At 27.7% G+C, this 26,295-nt stretch overlaps 6 protein-coding genes across 6 annotated transcripts in view; 4 read left to right on the top strand and 2 right to left on the bottom strand.

The window, feature by feature from the left end:
- The first annotated feature begins 181 nt into the window (after positions 1-181).
- On the top strand, positions 182-5,054 carry LOC139985448 (uncharacterized). Its single transcript, XM_071999879.1, has 10 exons — positions 182-415; positions 975-1,359; positions 1,475-1,705; positions 1,835-2,250; positions 2,359-2,591; positions 2,734-2,885; positions 3,013-3,160; positions 3,277-3,505; positions 3,564-3,754; positions 3,821-5,054. The coding sequence occupies exons 1-10, from the start codon at positions 390-392 to the stop codon at positions 3,859-3,861; spliced, it is 2,052 nt and encodes a 683-aa protein (XP_071855980.1). The 5' UTR covers positions 182-389; the 3' UTR covers positions 3,862-5,054.
- Positions 5,055-5,116: 62 nt separating this feature from the next.
- On the bottom strand, positions 5,117-8,805 carry LOC139985454 (annexin B9). Its single transcript, XM_071999890.1, has 7 exons — positions 8,673-8,805; positions 8,457-8,508; positions 7,385-7,766; positions 7,110-7,262; positions 6,770-6,943; positions 6,060-6,241; positions 5,117-5,580 (listed from the first exon to the last, which is right to left on the bottom strand). Exons 2-7 carry the CDS (start codon positions 8,484-8,486, stop codon positions 5,527-5,529), a joined length of 975 nt encoding a protein of 324 aa, XP_071855991.1. The 5' UTR covers positions 8,487-8,508; positions 8,673-8,805; the 3' UTR covers positions 5,117-5,526.
- A 481-nt stretch (positions 8,806-9,286) lies between these two features.
- Positions 9,287-14,236, top strand: LOC139985455 (ribonuclease H2 subunit B). Its single transcript, XM_071999891.1, has 5 exons — positions 9,287-10,319; positions 10,546-10,784; positions 10,913-11,198; positions 11,343-11,563; positions 11,641-14,236. The coding sequence occupies exons 1-5, from the start codon at positions 10,232-10,234 to the stop codon at positions 11,731-11,733; spliced, it is 927 nt and encodes a 308-aa protein (XP_071855992.1). The 5' UTR covers positions 9,287-10,231; the 3' UTR covers positions 11,734-14,236.
- On the bottom strand, positions 14,001-15,749 carry Bys (Bystin). Its single transcript, XM_071999881.1, has 3 exons — positions 15,544-15,749; positions 14,358-15,289; positions 14,001-14,290 (listed from the first exon to the last, which is right to left on the bottom strand). The coding sequence occupies exons 1-3, from the start codon at positions 15,673-15,675 to the stop codon at positions 14,062-14,064; spliced, it is 1,293 nt and encodes a 430-aa protein (XP_071855982.1). The 5' UTR covers positions 15,676-15,749; the 3' UTR covers positions 14,001-14,061.
- An 818-nt stretch (positions 15,750-16,567) lies between these two features.
- On the top strand, positions 16,568-20,318 carry Mcm7 (minichromosome maintenance 7). Its single transcript, XM_071999878.1, has 10 exons — positions 16,568-16,866; positions 16,959-17,167; positions 17,659-17,822; positions 17,907-18,087; positions 18,155-18,292; positions 18,386-18,571; positions 18,654-18,867; positions 18,942-19,419; positions 19,538-19,689; positions 19,771-20,318. Exons 1-10 carry the CDS (start codon positions 16,827-16,829, stop codon positions 20,184-20,186), a joined length of 2,178 nt encoding a protein of 725 aa, XP_071855979.1. The 5' UTR covers positions 16,568-16,826; the 3' UTR covers positions 20,187-20,318.
- A 278-nt stretch (positions 20,319-20,596) lies between these two features.
- The window catches only part of Dally (division abnormally delayed protein), a 244,201-nt gene continuing 238,502 nt past the window's right edge, over positions 20,597-26,295 (top strand). The window contains exon 1 of the mRNA XM_071999880.1: positions 20,597-21,522. Within this exon, the coding sequence (XP_071855981.1) occupies positions 21,291-21,522 (232 nt within the window). The 5' untranslated portion in view covers positions 20,597-21,290. The remainder of the gene's footprint in view (positions 21,523-26,295) is intronic.

Below are 26,295 nucleotides of genomic sequence, written 5' to 3'. Positions count from 1 at the left end.
ATTTAGCATTTTGGTGGACTAATTTAACTAATTAGCGTTCTGTTGATCACATAAAAAGCGAGGGCAGTAGAGCAAAATGTATAAACAATTAAGCAGTGACTTACTTTTTTATCATTCTTTGTTATGTCCAAAGTTAATATGACTAGATAATTATTGTTTTGAAATTTACTTGTGTCTATTCTATGTTATCTTATTAGAGAGTGTTGCGAATTTTAAATTTACAAATTTAGAAACTAAACGCTAGCGACTCATGTATGATAACCTAAATTATACAATTTAAACAAATTTTTGATACAACAGAAACGAAAAAGTTCTATAAGAATAATATCATTTAAAAAGATAATTTGAGCACATGCAGTTCATGAATAGTTTATTTTAATTTATTAATCATGGATAGATTTTTAAGTATTGATTGGTAAGTACAAAGAATCATTTTTAAATACCTTAACTTGTTAAGAATTAGTAGTATATTTTAATTAGCAGAAACCACCGAGATTATTGCCATTTCTTTATTTTAGCAAAAAATAGATGATATTTATCATTTTAATGAAATTTATGATTCATACTTTGAGATGGACAACCATAAATTTTATTTATGCAAAACAGAAATTTTGTATTTTTTACTTAATTTTCGTATTTTTTTTAACCTTAATATGAATTACATCTTACTAATAAAATAAATTATTTTCCATATGTTTATGTAATAATTTATAAAAAATATTTGAAGAAAATATTTTTAAGAAATATTTTCTCTTATTCTTTATTAAAAATATATAATCTGTTATATTATTATGAAAGTTTCTATTCTTAATTACATATTTGAGTTGTTTGAGATACTTTACCATAAAAAAATATATGTACATGTTAAATACACTTATTATTTAAATATTGATTATTGAAATTTATATAAAATAATTGTAAATTTCTAAACTATAATAAATAAGAATTTTAATATTATGTATCAAATTTAATAGGAATACTGCATTGGAAGACCTAATAGATAGTACTTTTGTTAATGAAGAAAGATTTGAGAAAGAAAGTGTAATGTATCGAATTATGACTGGGAATTTTAAAGATCCATTTAAAGATATTGAAGAAGATTACAAGAATGTTAAAATCAATCTAATGAAGAATGCTGATCCTGACTTAAATAAAATGGAAAAAGAATATAAACTTAACCAGACAAAAAAGATCAAATGTTATGTACCTGGTATTGTTAAACCAATGTTTAAGAGTCTTAAGAAATCTAAACTAAGCAAGGAACAACAAGCAATGTGTTTAAGAGTCTTGTTACAATTTTCAAAATCTAATAAACCGAAGCTAACACAAATAGAGAGAAAGGAATTAAAAGCATATATGGTACTTAAAGCACAATGTCATAAAAAATTATTGAAATTGCTCTCTTAATAAAGAAGTTATATAAGTGTAATTTTAAGTTATTTTTTATAATATATAATTATGTCTGTTATTGTAGGACTTACAACAAATAATATCTCAAGAACAACATGAATTTTTGGAATTTGCAAAAAGTAAATGGCATGAAAGATCATTTAAAATCACATGTGAAGATTATATAAATTTACATTGGAAGTTAAAGTTACAATGTATTTATAAATTACCTAGGTATTACACTGAAGTAACAAGCATTCCATTTGTAGCAGATAAAAATATTGAAGTAAAATTTCTTTCTAATTGTTTACAACTGGTGAGTAATACAGATATTATTTATAAGTAGTTATAAATAATGTATATAATTAGAGATGTAGCTAATAAAAACAATATATTATGTTTTATTGCCTTACAAATCTTTTTCTTTTTTTTTTTCTTTTTGAAGGGTAAATTACAAAAGATAGAGTTGCCAACTTTTACTAGACCATGTATGCTACATATAAATTCAGAACAATTACAAAAACGATTTCTTCCTGAAAAAGATAATGTCAATGAATCATCGATGTTTTTTAAATTACCTGTAAGTGAAGATGCAAATTGTCAAAAATTGGCTGAAGATAATAATGTAGATTTGGTAATTTCATCCAGTGGTCTTAATTGTTTAGTAAATAATATTGGTCCAACATATTCAAATTCATGGATTTTACCCATAGTCATTAAAAGGCACAATGATAAAAATGTTATCTACATAGATAAGCCAGCACCCCCAGCTGCAAGTACTATACCAGAAAAAAATACTTGGGTGTATAAATATATTCTGAAATATTTTTTTATTGGCACCAAACATTTAGCTTTAGAGAGGTAAGATAGAAACTTATTCTTTCCACATATTTTTATTTAAATTGTATTTCTCTTTTTAATTAATTATGAATAACATTACAATTTACACTTTTGACTACATAATAATAGTAATGAAGGTGATAATATATTTGATGATGTTAATTGTGAAAAACTATTAAAATTAGAAGAAGAATATGAAAATACTTTAACAAAAATTAACAATGAGTTATCTTCAAATGCATCAGAAGAGGATACAAGTTTTGAAGAAATTTTAACTCAACAGAATCTAACTAACTGTAAAGAATCTTTGCATACAACCGCTTCTAATTTTTGTAATACCTTTAGTTCTACAAGTAATGAAGGTAAAAATATATTTAATATTTATATAGATATATATCTCTCAAGTTATGTCTTGATGAAAATTACTAGTTATATAAGCTATATAAACTGAAAAAAGAACAAGTAATAAAAACATTGAAAGTAATTAATTTTATGAATTAATAGATATACAAACTGGAACCTCTGAAATGATGGAAAATTGTGTATCATATAACTTGTTTACAATTGGACCACAACTTTCAGAACAGAATGAATTAATGAAAGATGTTATTAAAGAATATAAAATATTAGTTCGAACAAAAACACATGGGTTTGAGGTTTGTGTTTGCTATGTAATATTTAATATCCTTTTAATTTATTGAAATGTTTCTAAAAGTTAGTCTGAGAAAAACAGATAAAATTAGTAATATAGTGTTTAGTTAATTATTCACCTTATTTTTACAGATTTTAGATAATGAAGTACAAAGATTATTATTGTTAACACCAAAATTAGAGCATCAGGCTGATCTTGGTGCTGAAGCTGTAACATTAGAAGAAGCATTCAAACAATGGGTATCTTTGATATTTAGGCCAAATACATTTCTAGCTCGAGGTAATTTATTTGTAATCAACAATATCGGTATAATAAATTAGTTGTATTATATTTGCATAGAAATATGTTACAATAATATACCAAAAAGTAATGCAATGTATGTATATTTATTTTAGTTCGAATATCAAGTGAAACATCAGAAATATTACAAATAGAATATCGTACAGCAATATCTATAAATAATGAAATTAAAAGACTTTATAACACAAAAGTTGAAGATACTTTGATAATTTTACATAATGTTATTCAATCTCTTGCAAATTTATCTTCAGGACGTTATATTTTGAGACATACAATAAGAAATGGAGCATTTGCTGCTGTTTTTAAATTAGCAGAAAGTTCAGGGTAAGTGATTGTAAAATAATGTATTATTTAATTTTATTGTTCCACTATCTATTTACAGAAAAAATTATTTTGATATTCATACAATTTATGATAAAATATTTCACACTTTACCTACTCCACCTTGGATTCCATTAGACAAAACCTTACCAACTCCAATGCTTAAGTGTTTTGGAAGAATGCCAGCTTTGTTTTATCCATCAAATAATAAAACGTTTTCTGTTAATAAAAAATGTACCAAATATGACACAGGTATATAATACTATATAATTATTATTATGAAGATAGCTATAACTAATGTTATTAATATTTCCTTAGGAATTGTACGTAAAAGTTCAAGAAATAAGAAGAAAAAATGATTAGTACTCAATATCAACATAACTGGAGAAATACATTCTTTTAACAAATTAGCTTTCTCTATTGGTTTTATTTCTCTACTTAATATACAAACACAAATTTTAAATTTTATATGTTACCATTATTATTTGTTTATTACAGTGAGATCTAAATTCTGATACAATCTGTGTTACAAATTTGATGCAATTTTAATTGTTTTTTAACTTTAACTATAATAAATTACTATTGCATCTGTATAATCTTCTGTATCTTGTGTAAACTACGTAATATAATAAAATATAGCAGAATATAACACGATCTATCATATATTATGGAATAACAAATAATATATTGTAATATACAGTTTCGGATCGAAATAAGCAATACGTTCGAGACTATACCGGTACTATTTGGCTTAATTTTATTTTCGAATGAGACAAAAAAGAACACGGAGAAGGAACGAGAGGCTTGAGATAACGACAATTTCATAAAGTGATCAGCCCAGCAGTATATAATACGTCAGGATCGCTAATATTAGAATGAGAAAGCATTATATATATCCTATTCGTTTTCTATTAAATGATGTCACTATTCATTCGATCACAGACTTCTTGCTTTCACAGACTTCTTACTCGTTTCGAATCTCTCACTCTGTTGGCGAATTCAAATGAAGAAGAGGGGATAGCGAGTTGCTTATTTTGAGTCAGAAACCAATTATTATAGGCAAAACTTATTTCGAGATAAAACTGTAGTGTAGTATATTTCAGATTTGATTTCAGTTCTAGTATCTTAATTACCAGTCGTATATATTTTCTAAGATTTCTTAAGGCAAGATAGGATAGTGAAAAGAGAATTGGACTTATGCTACCTCCTCTTACTATGTTCTCTGTATGTTTTTTATTATTGGTTTTTATTTGAGTATTTGCGTTGTGTTAGATGCTGTAAAGTTTGTATATTTTACCAGTTAGGTGTATATAAAAAAATAAATATTTATCGTATCTTTTACGTGTATATAAAAATAAAAGTATTGTCTTTTTTTAAACAAATATAAAATAAATTTGTAAACGTATAAAATAAACACTATTAAATAGTAAATTATGTTATAATAATGTAATGTGTGGAATTTATAAATATTGAAATTAAATGTTATATAAAAGTATGTTTGATAAATATATAAGACCAGAGAGGAAATTTTCTCTCTGATATAACTTACACATATTTTAAGACTTATATATCTGTAAAACACGGCTAGTCATTAAATACGCAACGTACTAAATATACAATGTTTAACATTTTAATATATTTATATTCATAAAGATTTTTTTTTATAACAATTTGTACAAATAGTAGGTTTTCATCATCAAATATACATATATATATAAACATTTTTAATAAAAAATGGTATATAACTATGCAATTTAGTAAACTTATAAACAATTTAGTATACTTCATAAAAAATAAATTTTAGTATATCATAAAAAGCACAGTATAGCACCGTAAAGATTCTTCAGAGATTCCAAAATTGTGTAAAAAGTATAGTAAAATGCACAATCCTTTATACCCATATATTTAATTAATAGATTGTATAAAGCAAAAGTATAAGCAAAAGTGTGCAAGACACTCATCATTTATTTGGGCCATAAATATTATTAAAGCTTTGGAATTTATCATGAAATATTTTCTCTTAATTAAGTAGAAACAAGTGAGAGTAAAGCCTTTTTGTAATCTCCAGATGTATCACCCTAGAACAGAAAATTTAGGTATTAATTTCAACATTAATATTCAATTGTATCTGAGTAATCTGCAGTTAGAAATTTTTATTAGAATGCAATTTTTACTACTTTCTAATTTTAGTACTATGAGCAAAATTTTTGAAATTATATATAGTTATCTTTAATTCTTTAGATACACGAATAGCCCATTATACATCTATAAGATTATTTTCCTTAATGAATTAGATATAAATCCTAACATACTGAACTAAATGGTTGACCAATAATATAATACATATCTCATGAGTATGAGTATCATCTGAGCATCGCATTACTTAATTAGTTAAAATCGAGCTTTACTTCTATTCCATGTTTTTTTAAAAACAATTTTATTATAGAATTATATATACAGTGTACTGCTAGAGATATATTTTAATAACATACTACAATACTTGACTAACTAGTAATATATCATAAAATATTGAAGAAAGAATAATATGAATACATACCGCAATCCAGCTTTCCAATGATTTTCCATAACGTTCTTCAAAAGCTTTTTTAATATCACCCAAATCAATTTCACTTCGAGAAACAATGATACGGATCAATGTTCGATCTTTTGTACCAATACCATGCATACTGGCATACAATCGTTCAGCAAAGAAACCAACTTTTGATTTTACACATTTTACTGTTGTATAAAAATCATAGTATTTATATTAAATTATATAAAATACAGCTCTTAAATTAAAACATAAATATATAGTATATAGTTCAATAATGTCAGTACTACAATTTCATTGTACAGTGTTTCCCACACATTATTGTAAATATGTTCAAAATCAAGAAGTTACAAATAGATAGAGCATTGTTCAGATTTCCTACAGCAAAAATAAATTTTCAAGTGTTTATTAGACATTAATGAACATATTATAAACGTACAGATAAGGTTTTCCCAATGAAAGTGAGTTTAAATAAGATCATACTTGTACTCATTTTAATTAGGAAGACTTCACCCATCTATTGATAATATTCTCATAAGAGAGAGATAGAAATTTTTATTTCTGTTATGCACTTTTTGCTCTGTTCTTTTTAATAATCAGTCACACGATTCTGAGGACCTGATCTAGCAAAATATGATGAGGGTGTATTGAGAATATAATTGTTACAATGATCCAGGGAACACTGTATTAAACATTTCTATAAATAAAATACTGACCTATTCCAAGGAGACCCTTCTCAAGGCTTCCAGAAAACTCTTTCTTAATAGCAACTTCAATGTCATGACCAGATATTTTTTCATATTCAATAAAAGTCTGTCTTAATTGCTGATAGCTACGTGTTACTAAAATAGCATTAAACTGTGATTCATCTGTGCCCCATTGTTTCTCACCTATACCAAAATAAACATTTATGTTTCAAGTAAATATATTATATTACTTAAAAGGTCTTTAATAATTCTTATATCAAAACAAAACACAGATTTCTTTTATTTTATTAATAATTATTGAAAATAATCATATACTCCTATTAAAAATGGTTTGTATTATTATAAATACCAGCTTCATAAAGTGCCTGAGCATCTGCTATAGCTTGTGCTTGATCTATTCCTTGATTTTCATCTCTGTTTGCTTGAACGAGAGAAACTAATAATCTTTTGAAATGTCCTGAAGTATCTCCCTTTAATTCACTTTCAAGAGATTTTCCATATACTGTTAAGAACAAAATATTTTTAAATTAAGAAATATAAATGTTTTATATAATAGTCCTATATAAACTTATATTAAACTTACTTTTCTAAAATTTAATTAAAATAAATAATTGCTAGACTTACAGTTCTCATAAAATGCTGCAATAGTACGTATACCATAATTACTCAATGTACATAAAATTTCTACAATTGCTTCTTCATCAGTTCCTAATCCACTAACTGCATCATGTAGTTCTTTAGCATAATAATGAGGTAACGGTGTCATAAGAGCGATTATAACATCTTCCAATTTCCCTGTTAATTCACTTTTCAAATCACTAACCAGATCTTTTCCATATAGAGTTTTATATGCTTCAGCAATTTCTAATCTCTGAACAATTCCTCTCCTTGTAAGTACATCAATAATAGTTTTTTCATCAGTACCAAAACCTTTCATTGCTTTACGCAACATTGTAGCATCTGCATTTGCATCAAATGGTTCCGCAGGATATACCGTCGGAGTACACTATAGAGGATTATTTTTTTTGTCATTTTAAACAAATTAAAATATTTATATATTTATATGTCTTTATATCATACAATTCATATGTGAATAATAATTATCTTTTTACTTAAATCATTACTATAAGCTATTAAGAAATTGGTACTATGATATGTAAGAAATTTAAAAAAATATGATTTATTAATATTAAGAAAAATGTTTGTTATCATTAAGTAATATGCAAATTTTTTTCTAATATATATATTTTAGTAAAGCGATATTTAGTGAATTAAAACAAAAAAATATATATTTTTTAAATATATACTTAAAATTAAAAAGCTTTTTTATATTAACATAATATAGAACTTATATCTAAAGTATGTGTGTAAATATTTTTCGAAGTAAACTTTTTTCCATTTAAATTAATTTTCTATATTCTAATAATTCGTGCTAAGGACATAAGTACTTTATTGTAAATTATTATGATATAAAGAATTTATAATACTAATAATGTTAAATTTCTAATAAAGCATAAACTGTTTTATAAATATATATTCATAATACGAAGAGAAGTTGAACGCTGATTGATTAGCTCAAGCGAAGCAGCGATAAAAATACGGTCGATCAATGCTCATACCAAAAATAGACTAATCTTAAAAGCAGTTACTTAAAGAATGTTTTTAAGCTTCTAATAAATAATTAAGAGATACTTACTTTAAACGGATAATACTGTTGTTGTGACATTTTTGACTACGCAGGAAACTGTCTAGAATAAATAAAGATAATTGTTAGTTAAATTGATCAATACCAAAGAATAGTATAAATGTCTTATTGTACATTGCAATATAGTCTATAATATTATTTTTTATGTTAATTTATGTTTATATGTATGAAAATGTATTTATAATAAAAATATTTTTAAAAATTTACCAATAAACTTTTTCCAAAAAATAAAAACGGAGAGAAGCTTTACGTTTGATAGCCGGCTAACCAATGATGGGCACACCCACTTTCGCATCACGTCATGTACATACGTACATAGTTCTTTCAAGGTGCTTACTAACTAGAGAGTGAGTAATGAGTAAGAGAAAAAAGGCCACAATGCTTCCAATGACATCATAACGAATACTACATTTATAAACGTATATACTTATACTTACATATTTACTTAATCATTATGAAATCAAGATTCGGAAATGTCATCAGTTAATGCATTTTGTATGTCCTCTTATGTTTACTAAATTTATGTTACACCATATGTGGATTTTTAAGTTTGAAATTATATTGTTGTATTTTCTTTGTACTCATGTAATAATAGAATAACTGTAGTTCAATTGGAAATTTTATAACAACTTCTTTCGATAATTTTTAGAAGGTTATTCGTCTTTCACAACTTTTTTGTTTAGTACATTCTGTATTAGCAACTCTTACAGAAAAAAAAGAATGCAATGTAATTTATTTTAATAAATTTCTTTATTTTTATTTGCAGTTAAATATTGTTTTGTCTGTATAAGAGAATATCAACAAAGAAGGATTTCCAGTATCAAGTTATAAGTGTAAAATATTCAAATTTACATTTTTTATAGTTTACTTATTGCAAAAATTTAAATATACATATAAATATACATCCAAATAATTAAACTATTTTCTTGGTATTTATATAATATAATATTGATGTATTACATAAGATTTAAAAATTTAGTCGGATCATCAGTATAGAATATAATGAAAACCGCTGATTTAATTATTTTTATATAATGTTAAATTTATTAAAATTATGTTAGTTAAGTCTGGATATGTTTTTATACAGATATACTTACCTGGTATGACTGTTATGAAAGAAATATACGTAATAGAATAGAGGATATTTATAATTGTTATATTCCTATGTACATAAAATTTAATACATACAGGTATACAAATACGAAAGAATAATAAGGATAATAAAATATATAGTGTTAATTATGCTATTGAATTAAAATAGATTGAAATTATATTCTCAAATTATCAATATTTTTTTATGTATGTAAACATTAAAATGTGTTTTATACAAAATTACATGGGAATTAAATATACATATATCATATCAGTAAAAATGACATATGTGTAGTTTAAATCTTTCACACTAGAGTACGATTTTCATGTATCTTTCTTTTTTAAAAGATGGCTCATTAGCGCGGTAACGCCTCTTTTCTGCTAATACTCCGATCATCGACCATTCACTGATGTTCGACTACGCATCGAGATTTCAAATGTTGTTTCCTACAACATTGGCGGCATGTCGCGTTTAACCTGTTTATTTATTAAAAGAGATACACAATATAATATATTTCAATTATCTAGTAATAAGACGTTACAATTTGAGGGTTCTACGAAAAATGGCTGATCGCTAAATTTGTTGTGTGTATGTGCATTAATACAAGGGGAAAATTCTGTGAAAGGAATAAATAACCTAACGTAATATCGATTTGTGTAAAACGCGCGTAAATATGCCGCGTACCAAAGCATCACCAAAAAAATGTGTTAAAACAACAAATTCACATCCAGGCACAAATACATGGGTTTTCCTAATGAAAGGTGCATAAATAAAAATTATTTCGCATTTAAAGTTCTCTGTTATATATTGTTTATAACCGTTAGACCAGTATTACCCAAGATGATTAAACTTATTAATAATACTAAATATTTTCCTATTATTTATTAATTTTAAATATTTTCCTATTTCTTACAGTTTTATTAGTTATACTATATTTCTTAATAATATATTCATAAAATAGATCAACATAATCTCTATGCCTTCCAGGTGATAGTTTAAATAATACAGATGGTGGTGTACCTGATGTTATTAAATTAAGACATCCAGCTACAAATCAACCTGCAATGTTTGTATTTAGTCCAGGCAATGTAACAGTACAAGAAGTTCTGACATTTGATGAAAATAAAAGGTCATGGTTTATAGATGATAATGTAAAATCTGATGGAAAGTTACATTTATCTACTCCTATTGATCCAATATTTTTAATATTACCTTATTTAAGAAAGGTAAATCTGCATTATTATATTTTACTTATTATTATATATGTTAATCTATTATGACATAATATAGGGATTTAATTGACTCTGTTATGAGTTTAATATTCTAAGTACTAGTAAAAATATTACACTCGTAGTCACAACAAGCACAACCGTTAGAACAATGTCTTTGGGATGAAGACTTTATAGAAACGACTCGTCTTACTCAATGTCAGAATTTAAAACTAACTCTAGTCGCTGACCGCAAAGGAGATGAATCTTTACAAGCTTATAAATTTAATGAAGAAAAAGCATTAATCTGGTTGCATAAGAAAGTGGAAAGAGTAATTGAAGTATTAAAACAGAAGGGCATTCATGTATCACAGGGTGCTATTAGTGCTACTTACGTTAAAAGTACTAAACTGGAAACTGCTTCAGAAGTGGGTAAGATATGAAATAAATTTCATGCATGAAAAATTTTAGTAAATAGCAAATTCAATTATTGTTTCAATAAACATTCAGAGATAAAACAATATCTATTTATGTTGAGATTAGGAAAAAATATTAATATACTCATTTTTTGTTTAGAATATTTAAAATATGCACATGGCATTGTATCAGAGTATCTTCAAGAAGATTTATCAAAAAAATTAGCACAACATTTAAATTTAGCAGATGAATCAGAAAATAAGAAACGAAAATTAAATAGTCCTAAAGATACTGTTGAAGAAAAGAAACCTAAGAAAGATACAACTGAAAATGAATCAGTATTAAAACCAAAAACACCTGAGTCAACTAAATTAGAAAAGGTAATTTAAAAAAGGGTACTTGTGTCTTTTAATGCATTTTTATAACATAGGTTTTCATGATATATCTTTTTATATAGCCTCAAAAAGCTACAATTGGTAAGAAAGAATTAGCTAGACAAAAAGCAGCAGCTGGATCCAAGAGCATTACTAGCTTCTTTAAGAAAAAATAAATTTTAGGTAATTTGAGAAATCTAAATATATAAAAATTTTTGAAATCTCAAATATTGCAATATGTATACATTCAAGTTGTAGCACTGTTATTCAGAACCAGGTTCACAACATTGTAAAAATATCTTAAGATATTTTAAATAGTTGTTTAACCAATAGACAACTCTAATCAATAAGCAATTTCTTAAATATTTTTCAATATATATGTTGCAATCTCTCTACACTGAGGAATAGAGTATTTAAGTACTTATTATAATTTTGGATGTACGTAAAATATATTGTAAAAAACATAAAAATTTTGAAAATAGCAAGTTTGAACATGTAAAAGTATTGGTCGTGTTCACAAAACATTATTTTTAAATTAAAAAATATATTAAAAAGTAATTTAAAATGGATTATTTTTAAATAGATAATTTAATATTAAACTTATATGATGTATAACTCATAACACGTTGGAAAAAAATTCATTGTAAAATATCTTAAACAATTTGAAAGAATCAATTACCAAGGATCACGAAAGTGGCCTTAAATATAACAAAATCTATTAGTTATTACAGCAAATGTACCAATTACCATTATTGATAACAAAATATCAGAACTTTTATTTAAATTTTTAAATCCGTATTTAAGATTGTGTATAATTGAAAAATCTAATTGTACAATATTGTTCAACATTCATCAATTTGTATTATTGAATGTTTCTACATGTAATTTCGAAAACTAATCTAATAGTACAAGCACAAAAATAACATCTGATTTTAACATCTCAAAGTTCAATATTTTTGTATATATTTTGTATATCCATATACAGTCAAATATGTCAATATTTGAAAGCGTTTGTATTTGTTTGGCATATTTTTACTGCTCAAAATAATTGTAATCAGTCATTTTTAATAAAAGGGTAAAATATTAAAAAATTAAATGTATCGTATATGTATTTAAAATATTGTTAATGTGATGTAGTTATAAATTTTTGTTTCTATTAGAAGCCTAATATTAATGTAGATATTTCAAGTTCCATCATAAAAAAATGAATAAAAATTTTAACATGTATTTCGTAGTTACTAAAAAAGTACATAAAATTTTAAGAAAAGAAACATTTCAATAAATTCAATATAAATACTAATTTGAGCAATAGTATTTAGAAGCTTTATGTTAATACAAAGTGATATAATTTAATTTGTTAATATACTAACTTGTCTTAAACTAAATTTTGTGAAGGTGATATTTAAAGTAATATTGAAGAGTCAAAATAGAAAGAATATGGAGTGAACAATATTTAGGAAGTTAGTATTGTTCAATTTCACACACATGAGTTTTTAAGTATTTTGGAAAAAAGATAAATCAGATATGAATATGCATAATGAACTGATACTTAGTACTTAAATTAGGAGATTGAAAATACTTAGATTGATTCATTAAAGTGAAGCCACATTAAAATAAACTTTGTGAGATAATAAATACATATTTTAATCATTATTAGTTCTTTATTAATAGTAGTGATGAACGTTTTGATATCAGGTATTAACACTTTATAAATCACATTAACTATGAAACTCTTCTTATTTTGTACTAATTGCAAGTCCTTTTATATCTTATATTTTTCTTACAACTTTTTAGTAGCTGTTCTTATACTTATAGAACATCTTTATACAAAATTTAACAAAATGATGGAACATTTCATTTATATCAAAATCTTCAATAACTTATTATAAATATTCATCTGTAAGAAAAATTATTTATTTTTTTTAATTATTTACAAATGTTTGAATTTATATATTTATGTATGTAGCATTTATTTACAAGGAATATTATGAGTTATCTAAACTTTTTGTTATCAAAAATGGTTATAATTACCCAACTCAATATAATTATTGAGTACTCTATGTTTATCAAAAGTAATCATGATTAGTTGCTAAAATTTTGTATTTCTGTAATTCTAGTCGAACATAGATTAACATAGCATAATATAGCAAGCTAGCTGACATTTTTATTATATGTATATAATTGTTATGTTCAATTGTTTTAATATACAACAATTCCATTATCATCATTAAATTTGCAACATACCATATATTGTCTAGAAATTTTTCTGATTCTTAAAATTTGATTGCACTAAAATTGATTTATTTATTGCTTGAAGTAACTTAAAAAGGATTAATAATTTACATATTATTGCACTCTGTTTTCAGCAAAGTACAGATTCATGTATCAAGTGTCAAGTATAGTAACAGTAGTTAAAAGTTAGGTTGAAACATATGATAGAAAAGATGAATTTCATTTTATAACTATTAATGTTTTAATTTACAAAATTAGTAAAGTACAAATATCTAGCAAACCATAGGTTCTAATTTAGGTTCTGTGATTTCTATGTCTCTGCATTTAGCATGTTGCAATTCTCTTCTTATTTCAGCTGTAATTGTATGATGAGATTTTTTCCTTAATAATCCTAATAAAGCTTCTTTTTGTTCAGAACTAATATCACCCTTATAACGTTGTACAAAAGTTAGTAATGCCTGATGCCATAAAACTGGAAGATCTCTAGGATCTCTTTCGAATCTAAAAATAAATGTTATTACTGAAATTGGAACATCACTAAAATTATATCTTAATTTTAAATTTTTACCTAAGAAAATGAAATACCACAGCATCAATAACTCTATATGGAAGAGCATATTTTTTATCTAAAAATATTCTAAGAAAAATGCTATTAGCTCCAGTATAATCCATTTCTGCAATTTTTAATATTGCTGCCGAAGAATGTAAAATTGGTATTGAATTTTTAGCAACCACAGATCCAATAATAACAGCCTCTCTTAATGTACAGGTTCCAGATTCTAAAAGTGGAAGTAAAATTCCTTTCATGAAACCAGCAGGTTTATACAGTGCTTTCCGTAATGCTTCATATAAATGAAAATTTAATCTTTTATATTCTGCTAAGTCATCTCTAATTCGTGGTAATAATATTAAATTATAAAATCTCTGTGCCATTTTTTCTTTAAGATTAGAGGCAAATATTCGAGTAGCTTGATACATTGCTGCAGCTGACCATTTTGTTGGATCAGTAATATATAATATTTGTTCCCAATTTTTTAAATTAGGAACAATTTTGAATGCTTTAGGTAATTTTCCACTGCGATATTTTGCTAATACATCTCTAACACCTTCATACATTGCTTTCACTCTTGGATCTAATTCTTGCATTTGAATTGAGCCTGCATCTGAAAATTGAGTTTCAATTTCTGTTTTCTTTTCTGTTAACTTTTCTAATATTATATCAGCTAATGTCTTTGTAGGGGCAGGATCCTTAGACATGAACATTTGTATAGCTCTTTCATCTTCTTCATTTATTTCAATATTTTCATAATATTGTGCAGTATCCTGTTCATCTTCACTCGATACTTCCTCTGTATCACTAGATTCAGCATTAGTGTCAAGTTTTATTAATGGTTTCTTTATAGATCTTGTACTTTGTCCAATTCCACTTTCTTCTTCAATTTCCATTTGTTGTCGTCTGGCTTGAGATAGGATTCGTTTTGTAAGAGCAGGGTCCACAAACTATAAGTTGCAATTAAAGTTATATATTAAAAATTAATTTATACTAAATATCTAGAATGATTTATTATAGTATAAGTGATGTAAATGTAAATTAATTTATAAAAATATTATATCTTATTCCATGACAAAATATACTAAAAGACTAAAATTTATCAATCAGAATTGCTACTATATTTTAAGAATAACACACTCAATAATAAAATATTAATCAAAATCATTTTTGTATTAAAAAAATGAAGATATATAAATCTAACCTTATCATCATCTTCATGGCGAATTCTGACCTTCCGCCTGTTATTCGATTTTACAGCTTTTTCTTCTTCTATTTGATCACCTAAGGCTGTTTTAGGTTGTTTAGAAACCTTTATCTTTTTTGCTTTGCCCATCTTATTATTTTACAATATTCCATACAATCAAGAAACACATGCAACACAATCAAGAACATAGAAATATAAAGAATAGGAACTAAGCAATAACTGAAGTCATTTCCGAGGAGCGGGAAATGTGATATTTTGGAGCCACATCGGTGATTGTTTATGATCGTGCAAACGCAATCTTATTTTGATCGAGTAAGAGTAAATCAGTAAAACTGGTTAATTAGTTTATTTTCTCTTTCTAATATACGTTATTGAATCAGTGACCAATGATCAGTGCGGCCCCGAGTATCCCGTGACCGTAATCTAAAACATTATTTTATTGTATGCAAATAATAAATAAATTTTTATTTTTAATAAAATTATATCGTTACTAAAGATAAAGAGATTTAACTTCACTTGTGATATTAATGTACATACTATATTTGTAACTCTGGTTTATATCCTATTTTTATATGATTTATATATCTATTTTATTATTTATCTATTTTAATAGATTGTTTTATGTAGTGCTCGTGATGGAGAGATTTGCCAAGGGGAGATTTGAATTTTTCATGTTGGACTTATCTGTAATATCCATATTGTAAATTTGATCCAAGCTGTAAAATCTAAATTATACCTAATTTTTATATATAAATAAATATAAATTATATCATTTTAAATATTATTAATTAAATTCTTTATATAATCAGAGAGATTTCCTCTCATATATAATATATTAATGCAATTTAAATATTTAGTATCTTAAGCTTTACGCAAAATTTTGAAAGAAAACTTTATGAACAACAATATAAGCAGAAATATAAAGCTTTGTTAAACTTTCAGATAATTATAATCATAAAGATATATTATGAAGATAAAATTTTAAGAGATTAAATGTTAAAAACTTTTTAAGTAAAAGGATGATTTGCAGTTATATTCCGTATTTAATTATCAAGTTGTAGATTTGTATGTTTTAGAATTTTAAAAAATTACTGGTGTTACAGTCGAATATCGAAAATTGTGGATATTATAGTCAAGTAAACATTCGCTTCGGTTTAGGCGGGAAGATTACTTCAAGAATAGCGTGTGTTTTTATACTGTATTAAGAGAACCTAAGTTGTTCAAGTAAAGATAATATTTACATTAAATTTTAAAATAATTGTAAAAATAAATTTAGAACAATGCCACCAAAAATATCAATGGATTATGCAAAAGTTAGGGGTGAGTATTTATGTTATAAACTAACCACTACAAAAGAATACATCGTAATTTAGACACATCTAACAAATTGGTTAATTTCTCTGTTATTTCAGAACAATTAAAGATTTTTTTGACGAGCTTTGTAGCAATAGATAATGAAACTGGCAAGAAAGCACTTAAATATAAGACACAACTCAGTAATATTGCTCACCGTGAACAAGTAGATTTACTAATAGAATTAGATGATATACATGACTTCGATGATGAATTAGCGATATCTATTGCAAACAATACTAGAAGATATGTCAATTTACTTTTGGAAGTAAGCTCATATTTATAATGTGGATATAATATATAGGGATCTTAATATGTTCATAATACAAGACAGAAACATACTTCTCTCTTATACCCAAATATATGATATATATCTTGTTCATTCATTGACAAACATGATTGGGAATTTAGAACTTTAAGATAAAGAAGAATATATTGGTGAATTTGCAGAAAGAATATTATGCTTCTTATATTGTTATTGAATCTATTATGTTTCATTTTATTCTGCTAAATTATAATGTTCAATTGAATTATTTCTTACATGTGTATAATGCTTATAATTCAGTCATTCATTCATAAATTATTTTATAAAGAATGGACCTGTCTCAGGTTCATCATATCGTCTACTATTATATTTGATTAAGGAATATCATAAATCACATATGGACATTGTGAACATGTTAATATATTTATTTTTTAATATGGCATTGAGAAGTTATTTATTACATTCATTGAAAAGATGTATTTACATTTATGTAGCTTATTCAAGAGATGTTACCTGAGTTAAAAGAAAGACCTGTACCACCAAAAGATGCTTTGGATGTATATATTGAACATAGATTATTAATGGAAAGTCGTAACAGACATGATGGAGAGCAACGAGATCCAAGAAATAAATATGCCCCAGAACTTATGAGACGCTTGTATATGATTTTAATATTTATTTTTGTCTCTATATATAAATACATAATATTATATAATATAAACAAATTTTATGGACATTTCAGCGAAGTGTATTTCAAGGATTTTGAGACAGCAAAAGCATATTCTGTGAGAGATATAAAAGCTGACAAAATAGGAAAACTAGTTACAGTGAGAGGTATAGTAACAAGATGCAGTGATGTAATGCCCCTTCTTGTTGTTGCTACATATACATGCGATCAATGTGGTGCTGAGACATTCCAACCAGTAAGAAATGAATGATTCTTTCATGTTATAGGATGGAACAAAGATTTAATAAAATTTAAACTTTTAGGTTCAATCTCTCAAATATATGCCATTGCGACAATGTCCCAGCGATGATTGTCGTATAAATAAAGCTGGTGGTGTGTTAGATATGCAAACAAGAGGGTCAAAATTTGTGAAATTTCAGGAAATAAAAATACAAGAACATGTAAGTTTTGTATATGTGTATAAGTTTTTTCTATTCATAAATATTTGGTAATAATTTTTATAATTGTAGTAATCATATTTTAATAATTCTAAGAGCGATCAAGTTCCAGTGGGTCATATTCCAAGAACATTGACAATATACTGCAGAGGTGAAACAACAAGAAAATGTTTACCTGGAGATCATGTACTTATCACGGGTATCTTTTTACCTATTATAAAATCTGGTTTTAGCGTTCGAGTGGGTGCAGCTCTTCTAAATGAAACTTATTTAGATGCACATGTATGTAATCGATTGTTTTAATAATTTTATAATATCGTAATATATCTAACATACTTAAATATATATATTTTTTATGGTTTAGAGAATTGTCTGTCTCACTAATTCACAAACTGCTGATGATAGTAACGCAGTATTAACAAACGATGAATTATCCTTAATAGTGGAGGAAGATTTTTATGGTAAATTAGCTCGTTCTATCGCTCCAGAAATTTATGGACTTGAAGATGTTAAAAAAGCGCTGTTATTACTGCTAGTTGGTGGTACAGATAAACAAAGAGAAGATATTAAAATTAGAGGTTGTTTAACATTTAAGATTATTGTTTATATACATATTTTTTTCTTTTCGCTTTATTATATCTATTATTTGTAGGTAATATTAATATTTGTTTAATGGGTGATCCTGGAGTTGCCAAATCTCAGTTACTTTCGTTTATAACGAGATTAGCTCCTCGATCTCAATATACAACTGGTAGAGGATCTTCTGGAGTAGGTCTAACTGCTTCAGTTATGAAAGATAATTTAACTGGCCAAATGATGCTCGAAGGAGGAGCTTTGGTACTAGCTGACGAAGGTGTTTGTTGCATCGACGAATTTGATAAGATGGCAGATGCTGATCGAACTGCTATTCATGAGGTGATGGAACAACAAACTATATCGATTGCCAAAGCAGGAATTACAACTCGTTTGAACGCAAGAGTTTCGATATTAGCTGCGGCAAATCCTGCTTATGGTAGATATAACCCAAAAAGAACAATTGAGCAGAATATTCAATTACCTGCTGCTTTATTATCACGATTTGATTTATTATGGTTAATTCAGGATCGAGCAGATCGCGGTAATGACTTGAAGTTAGTATTTGTATAAGTGTATTTTTTTATTTGCATATGCAGAATTTCCACAGATTTACTATCCAACTAGTAGGAAAGTGTAAGAATATACAATAATTTAATCAATATATTTTTTCAGAATGGCTCAACATATAACTTACGTTCATCAGCATTGCATACAACCACCTATGGAATCGCAAGCTTTGGATATGAATTTAATTAGAAGATATATTACCGTATGTAAAACGAAACAGCCTGTTGTTCCAGAAGAGTTGACGGATTATATAGTTGGTAAGAACTTTATTAAATTCTTTTAATGTGATATTTATCACTGTATGCATAATTATATTTTCGAACAATTGCCATTTCCAGAGTCCTACGTGGAAATGAGGAAAGCAGCTCGTAATAGCCAGGACAAAACTTTTACATCTGCACGTAATTTATTAGCGCTATTACGTCTATCGACTGCACTGGCGCGTCTAAGATTATCAGATGTCGTTGAAAAAGCGGATGTTATTGAGGCAAATAGATTAATAGAGATGTCTAAATATTCTATTAACTATTCTGAAACGTTATCAACAAATGTCCAAGAAAACCCAATGAGCCGAATTTTCTACCTTATTAAAGAACTAGCAAGCAATACGAAAACTGTTAAAGTATCAGATATATTGGAACGATGTACTACTAAAGGATTTAAACCCGATCAAATTAACGATTGTATCGAAGAATACGAGGCATTGAATGTGTGGCAAGTAAATCAGACAAGAACACAAATTACGTTTATTTAAACTTTTGTTTCGTGTGGATTTAATATGCCGCTAAACATTATTTTTATACTTTTATATTTTGAAAAGTATTCTTACATATTTTCACTTATCATTATAAAGAAACTTTGTATGTTAGTGGCATAAATTTTATTTTATATATTCATGAATTCTTTTAATTATACATCACCTAAAACATATGTATCAATATAATAGTCTATTTTGCATGATGTGTATGTATTTGGTAAAAATAAGGCGAGCAAAGACAATAGTCGGTGGCGGCCCGTAACGTCTTTGGAAGGTATCAGGAGTGCCATTTGGGTAGGTAAGTAAGCAAGTAGGTGGACAAGTAGTTCGGTGTGGATTGAAAGTTAGGTGGGAGAGAGCATAGAGGGTAGCGAGCAGCGAACGAATCGGAGGGAATGTAGTGTGGTGGGTAGTGGGAGAGTGCCGGTCGGTCGAATTGTGAATACGCGGTGCCGCTCTCGGTTCTCGGCACACTCGGCACTTCAGTTCAGTCGCATCGAGCTACTCGTGGAAAGCGTGTCGCGTAGTGCATGCATGCATGCTTGCGTGCGGTTAAACGTGCGTACATGTGTGTGCTTATTATTGTGGTGTACCCGGAGTGGTCGCGTGTGTATGTGTGCGGGCCGTAACACGTTGTTGCGCGATCTCGACAGTGGATGTCGTGATTACTATAGCCATCGTCTCGTCTGTCCGTCCATAGCGCGATCACACCAAATGCACGTCTCGCGCGTCTCGAGATCTCGCAGTAACACCCGTGATTGTTGCCGTGCCGTTTGATAGCGCGCGGCCGATTCGAAGAACCAAGAGGAAAGGGGAAGCCACCGCGTCTCGTTCCGCGGTTGATGACTCTTCGAACGATCATATCGTACCAAATACGCGACGACGACGACGACGACGACCACGAACGAGGAGGAGAAATTGAATTGTCTCGTTGCTCGTGCTTCGTCTCCTTTCCTCTCTTCTTTTCACGCTCTTAAGCACGATTTACGGAACTTACCACCAGCCCTTGTACGCCACTGTGTTTCCGCTCAGTTTCTCTTTCTTTCGCTTTCTTCCCTCTTTTTCACCGATTTGTTCTGCCGATTTGGCCATTTTGCCAAAATGAAAATAATTCAGAGGCATCGTCGTGTGATTCTTGCACCTGTGTCGATCGTGATATTATTATGCGGTTGCACCGATCTCGTGTCATCTCGATCACGGTATGTCGGTGAAATGTCAAAAAACGATACTGACTTCGCGTCTACCGATTGTGAGCGTGTAAAGCCCTTTTTCGAGAGCAAGAATATCACACTTGTGATTACGAAGGAACCTGCAACGGAGAATAGTGCGAAAAGTAAGTGATCGGTTTCAATGTTGTTTAATCAGTTCTTATAATAACTAGTTTTTCATGATAATTTCCATACGTTAAAATCTCTCTTTACGATTTGATAATTTTATCGCGCCAAAATCTTATCAAAGCTGAAATATTGAATCCAATCGAATCGAATCGATCTGAGTCGAGTTGTACGATACATGGACTATATTCGTTTTAAATTAGCTAACCTTGTTGCACCGATGAATCACATTAGTTCCTATTGACTAGGAATTTCGGAAATGGACGAAACATGGAGTGGCAGGTGTTTCGCCATTCGTTGAAGGAAATGAACTGAAAGACTTGATTATAGTCGGTTGACTCTAATTACGAAGTTTTATTTAGTAGTTCTCGAGAAGTCATTATATTAAACGGCACTTAACGTTGTTACATCAAATACCACTCGAGTACTTCTTGTAAAAACCTGTTTCAATTGTCGTGAGAGCAATAAATCTTACATCATAAATATTTTTTATCCTAAGTTTTTTACTGACATATGCCTGATAAATAACGTCCGTTCATAAAGATTTTGGCGCGACTATTTACAGCTTTCTTAAAAGTCACGTTGATATTTAGGTTATTTAAGAAACTTCTGTTTTCTTTGTTTAAATACAAAGAAGTTCCATATTATATTTTTTAATATTATAAAATTTACTATAAATGCCAGTTTATTTTTAAATTTAACGAAATATTCGGTTATTGATGACCGATTTAATAAACGCATAAAATTTTTCAAAATATAACGGTTAAAAGTCTCATTAAATGGTATATTTTCTGTAAAATTATTTCATAACTGTTGTATATTTTTTTTTTTTTTAGAAGTGTCGACTTTTTGATAATTTTTGAATTATTATTTTTAATATGTTAACGTAAAATATATATTTTCTCTGCTGTGTTAAATTTTTTATTTATCATACTATTTTGTAATGAACGGTATAAACTAAAATTTATCAATTAGAAGTCTAAAGAATAAAATGGATAACGTGATAATTTCCAGTTATACTTTTTTTATTTTATCTAACCTCTTCGCTGTGTGAAAAGTTGCTGAGAGAGAAGGAAAAAGAATTCTTTTTTGATTCATCAGTATTCATAATTTCTGTTATATTGGTATTTGGAACCAATCTGAAAATGTATAGATATAGTTAGTATACAGTATGAATAATCATCTTAAGTGCATAATAAGTGTTAAAGATGACCACTGAATATCAAAATTTATTGCTATAATGGATAATAGTGTATAAGATAATAATAGATAAGTTTGAATACTTTGTGATTTCTATGAAGTACTTACATATTTACTTATACTAAATATCTTGTAACACCTATATACATATATATTCAAATATATTTTAAACCTGATGAATATAATCATAACATTTAGGTTATTACGCCAGTTTTTCAAAATGTTTTGTATGACATACAAGATATTCATGAAAGATTTCTATAGGTGTCCGAATCCTCTCATGAGCTGCCGTATCTTAATTATAAAAGCATATTCAATTCCGACAAACTTGGAAAATTTAGGTGCTAGTAACCTCCGGCCATAATCGACGCAAAGCCCGCAATCGCACGTACCATATTCAAGGTAAACCAAACCGATACCGCAGTATGCGGTGAGTGGTTAAGGATCTCGTTTATTCATCTAGATTCTCCCGAATAATCTTGAGCAGACCGGAAGTGGACTGTTAATTGTTAATACAAGGTAAATTGATGTTAGCTGAGGTACGGACTATATTTGGAGAAAATTGTGTACCGGTGTTACGAGTAGATCGCGAAGTCGTGTACGATATTACCTAGGAAAAGGATTGCGTGCCGATTTCCGATACGTTGTGTTACGTTGTTCGATCGGAGGGCTGAATGAACGAATTACTCTCTCTGGACTATCGTATCCTAACCCACTTTACACGACTGTAGCCACTCGTCGAATCGGGGCCGAAGGGTCGCTGATGTAGCTTCCGGTTTTATGCACTTCCCTGCATCAAGTGCCGTACATCACACCTACCGGAGAAAATGGAGAGAGATAATCGTCCACGCGTAGAGTAGCCGATTCGAGTACTATGATGCTAATGTTCTTAATTTAAATCGATAAATCGCTTACGAAATCACTTTGCCGCGTTTTCGGTGGTTAATTTAATTACAACGATGCATATGTTGCATGTGGAGATTAAGATATTTGGAAACTGTGTAGTTTTCTTGCATCTGGCCTCTTTTATGTACTTATCGGACTGCTATAGAAAATATTTAAATGCTCTGATGTGTAAACCTTGTTACACGAATTTATTAATATTTGAAATTTCATAAACATTGTAATAAGACATGACTATCATGCTTATATTCATAAACTAATGAAATTAAAACTGATCTGTGTTTAAAACTAACCTAAACCAGAGTGAAATAAATCTGAATTTTAACTAACCTAAATTGAAACCAGTTTGAAAATGCACATATAAATTACAAAATATTTAATGCAAGTATATATATATTTCGTAAAGATTACAAAAGTTTTTAATTATCTATTATATTAATAAGTCTTGGTATTCACTGATATTATCTTTAACACTTATTATACATTATATTGAAGATAGTTATTTATGGTGTAACTAATTTTTCAAATATATATATCTACAGTAAATATCTTGTATCCTCTATACATTTTCAGGTTACTTTTAAAACACATGGCCCACGTTTAAATTTAACAGTCAGTGTAAATTCATCAGTTATAATAGTTACATATGAAACATAACAGAGTCCGTTATTAAAAAACTATTATATAAATTTTAAAAAGTATAAATAGGACTATACTTGAACTTCTTTTTTATATTTTCCCATTCTCTAAACAAGCACAAGCAGTAAAAAGGCAAATTAATTGGAAAGGGTTATAATGATATGCTTTGCAGTGAATATAAAAGTAAGAAAGTAAAGAAAAGTAAAGAAAATTATACATTTAACCACAGCCAACTTTATCATGAAAATAGAAATGATCAGGTATAGGAATTATTTATTTAACGGTTCAAACCTCGGATACTGATTTTTATTTGACTTTAAAGATTTTAGTAAGGATGTACGCAATACGATGTACGCAAATAACATGAGATGAAACTTTGATAATTCGAGTTAATCGAAAGAGTTTCTGCCTTTAAAATTTATCATTTTTTTTTAGATAATCAAACGATTACATTTCAATATAATTAATTGTACATAAATGTGAAATATTTTGAACTTTTCTATATATATCTATAATTTTCCAACTTTAGTCTGTTAATTGCGTTGATTCGTAGCTCGAAATTTCTGCAGTGATCAAATATGCCTAAATAAATTAATGTGATTCAATTTTATTTGGATCGGTTTTATATATCCAATAACTGGGATAAAATATGTTTTTGGTAGAAATAAAGCGATGCATCAGTAAATAAGAGATTCCTAAATAAATAATTTATTCTATCCAAGATATTGATCAGGTAATAACTACGAGTCAACTCATTTTCGCTTGTTCACAGATTAAAATTGTCCTGCATTAACCCTTTCGACCCTGTTGGGACGCATATGTACGTTCCAGTGAATTTTTGCAATCCTCTGTGGAACAATATGTGCCACATATGTGCGTTATTTCATTCTTCATTACTTAATCTGACTACTATATATTACTATATTTGATTGGTAATCATGAGAACAAGCAACGTAGTAACGTGCTGGATAATTTTTATTTTGGTTGAATATGTGGTTGCAGAGTCGCAATGATTGAAATCTTATTTTTATTATACACGTAATTGAACAATTCTCTGAAATTTATTATCGCAGTCTTTCAATGTATAGCATAATGTAACTGTTTTCGTTAAAAAAGTTTTTAAATTGTTATCTTTTTATCTATATTATTGAACATAGAAGTGCCTATACTGGGCACATATATCCCATTAGATATTTTCATTCTTATTCCTGAATACTGTCGACATTGTCATTTCTGTTTAGTCTTATTTTAATCGGGCATATCACAAGCGCGTTGATATAAGTTTCATAAAGAAAGAACGTAAAAAGTAAAAGTAAAAGAATCTCATCAGCATTGTCTTACACTGACATCCGATCCCGGATCAAGTTACGTTATTGTCCGTCGAGCATTGGTGCATTGATGACTCTTAAGGTTCTGATCTGTACCCATTCGTAGCTACGAATAATTCAATTTCTTTCCAACAGTCGATTTTCACAAGGAAATATAATAAAATCCAAATAGAAAACAATCGGTCGAAAGGGTTAAATGTCTTGACATTTTTTAATTTATTTTTAATCTTGAGTTATCAAGTCTCTTTTATGTCATATTTATAATAATTCACGTTATCTTATGTAGTATGAAAAATCTGTGAAAATTTTCAGTTTCAACGAACGTTTTTTGATTAAAACCATTCGAAGCGTACAACTAACGCATTTTTCGCAATTTTTGATCGATAAGTTTTATTCTATTTTCCGATTTTTCTTTATTGTTGAATCGCAATCAGCGAAATTATTTTTATATACAATTTAAAAATCAGAATTGTTTAAGTCAAGAAATAAATATATAATATTAATATTAATATTATTACCACACATCTACGCACGCATCATATTGAAATAACGTGATTACCGCGTACTTATTTTTTTCGACAAATTAAAGCTTGCAAAACATTAAATGCTAATGAATAATAGCGTCACGTTCATTAATTGTGTAGGTTGATCTGTTAATTATTTTGAATTACATCAAATGTACCTCTCGATCCGAACTTACAA

This window comes from Bombus fervidus, chromosome 3, assembly GCF_041682495.2.
Source record: "Bombus fervidus isolate BK054 chromosome 3, iyBomFerv1, whole genome shotgun sequence".
Classification (NCBI taxonomy): Eukaryota; Metazoa; Arthropoda; class Insecta; order Hymenoptera; family Apidae; genus Bombus; species Bombus fervidus.
The sequence above is the reverse complement of the archived record's forward strand: the minus strand, read 5'-3'. Positions and strand labels throughout refer to the sequence as shown.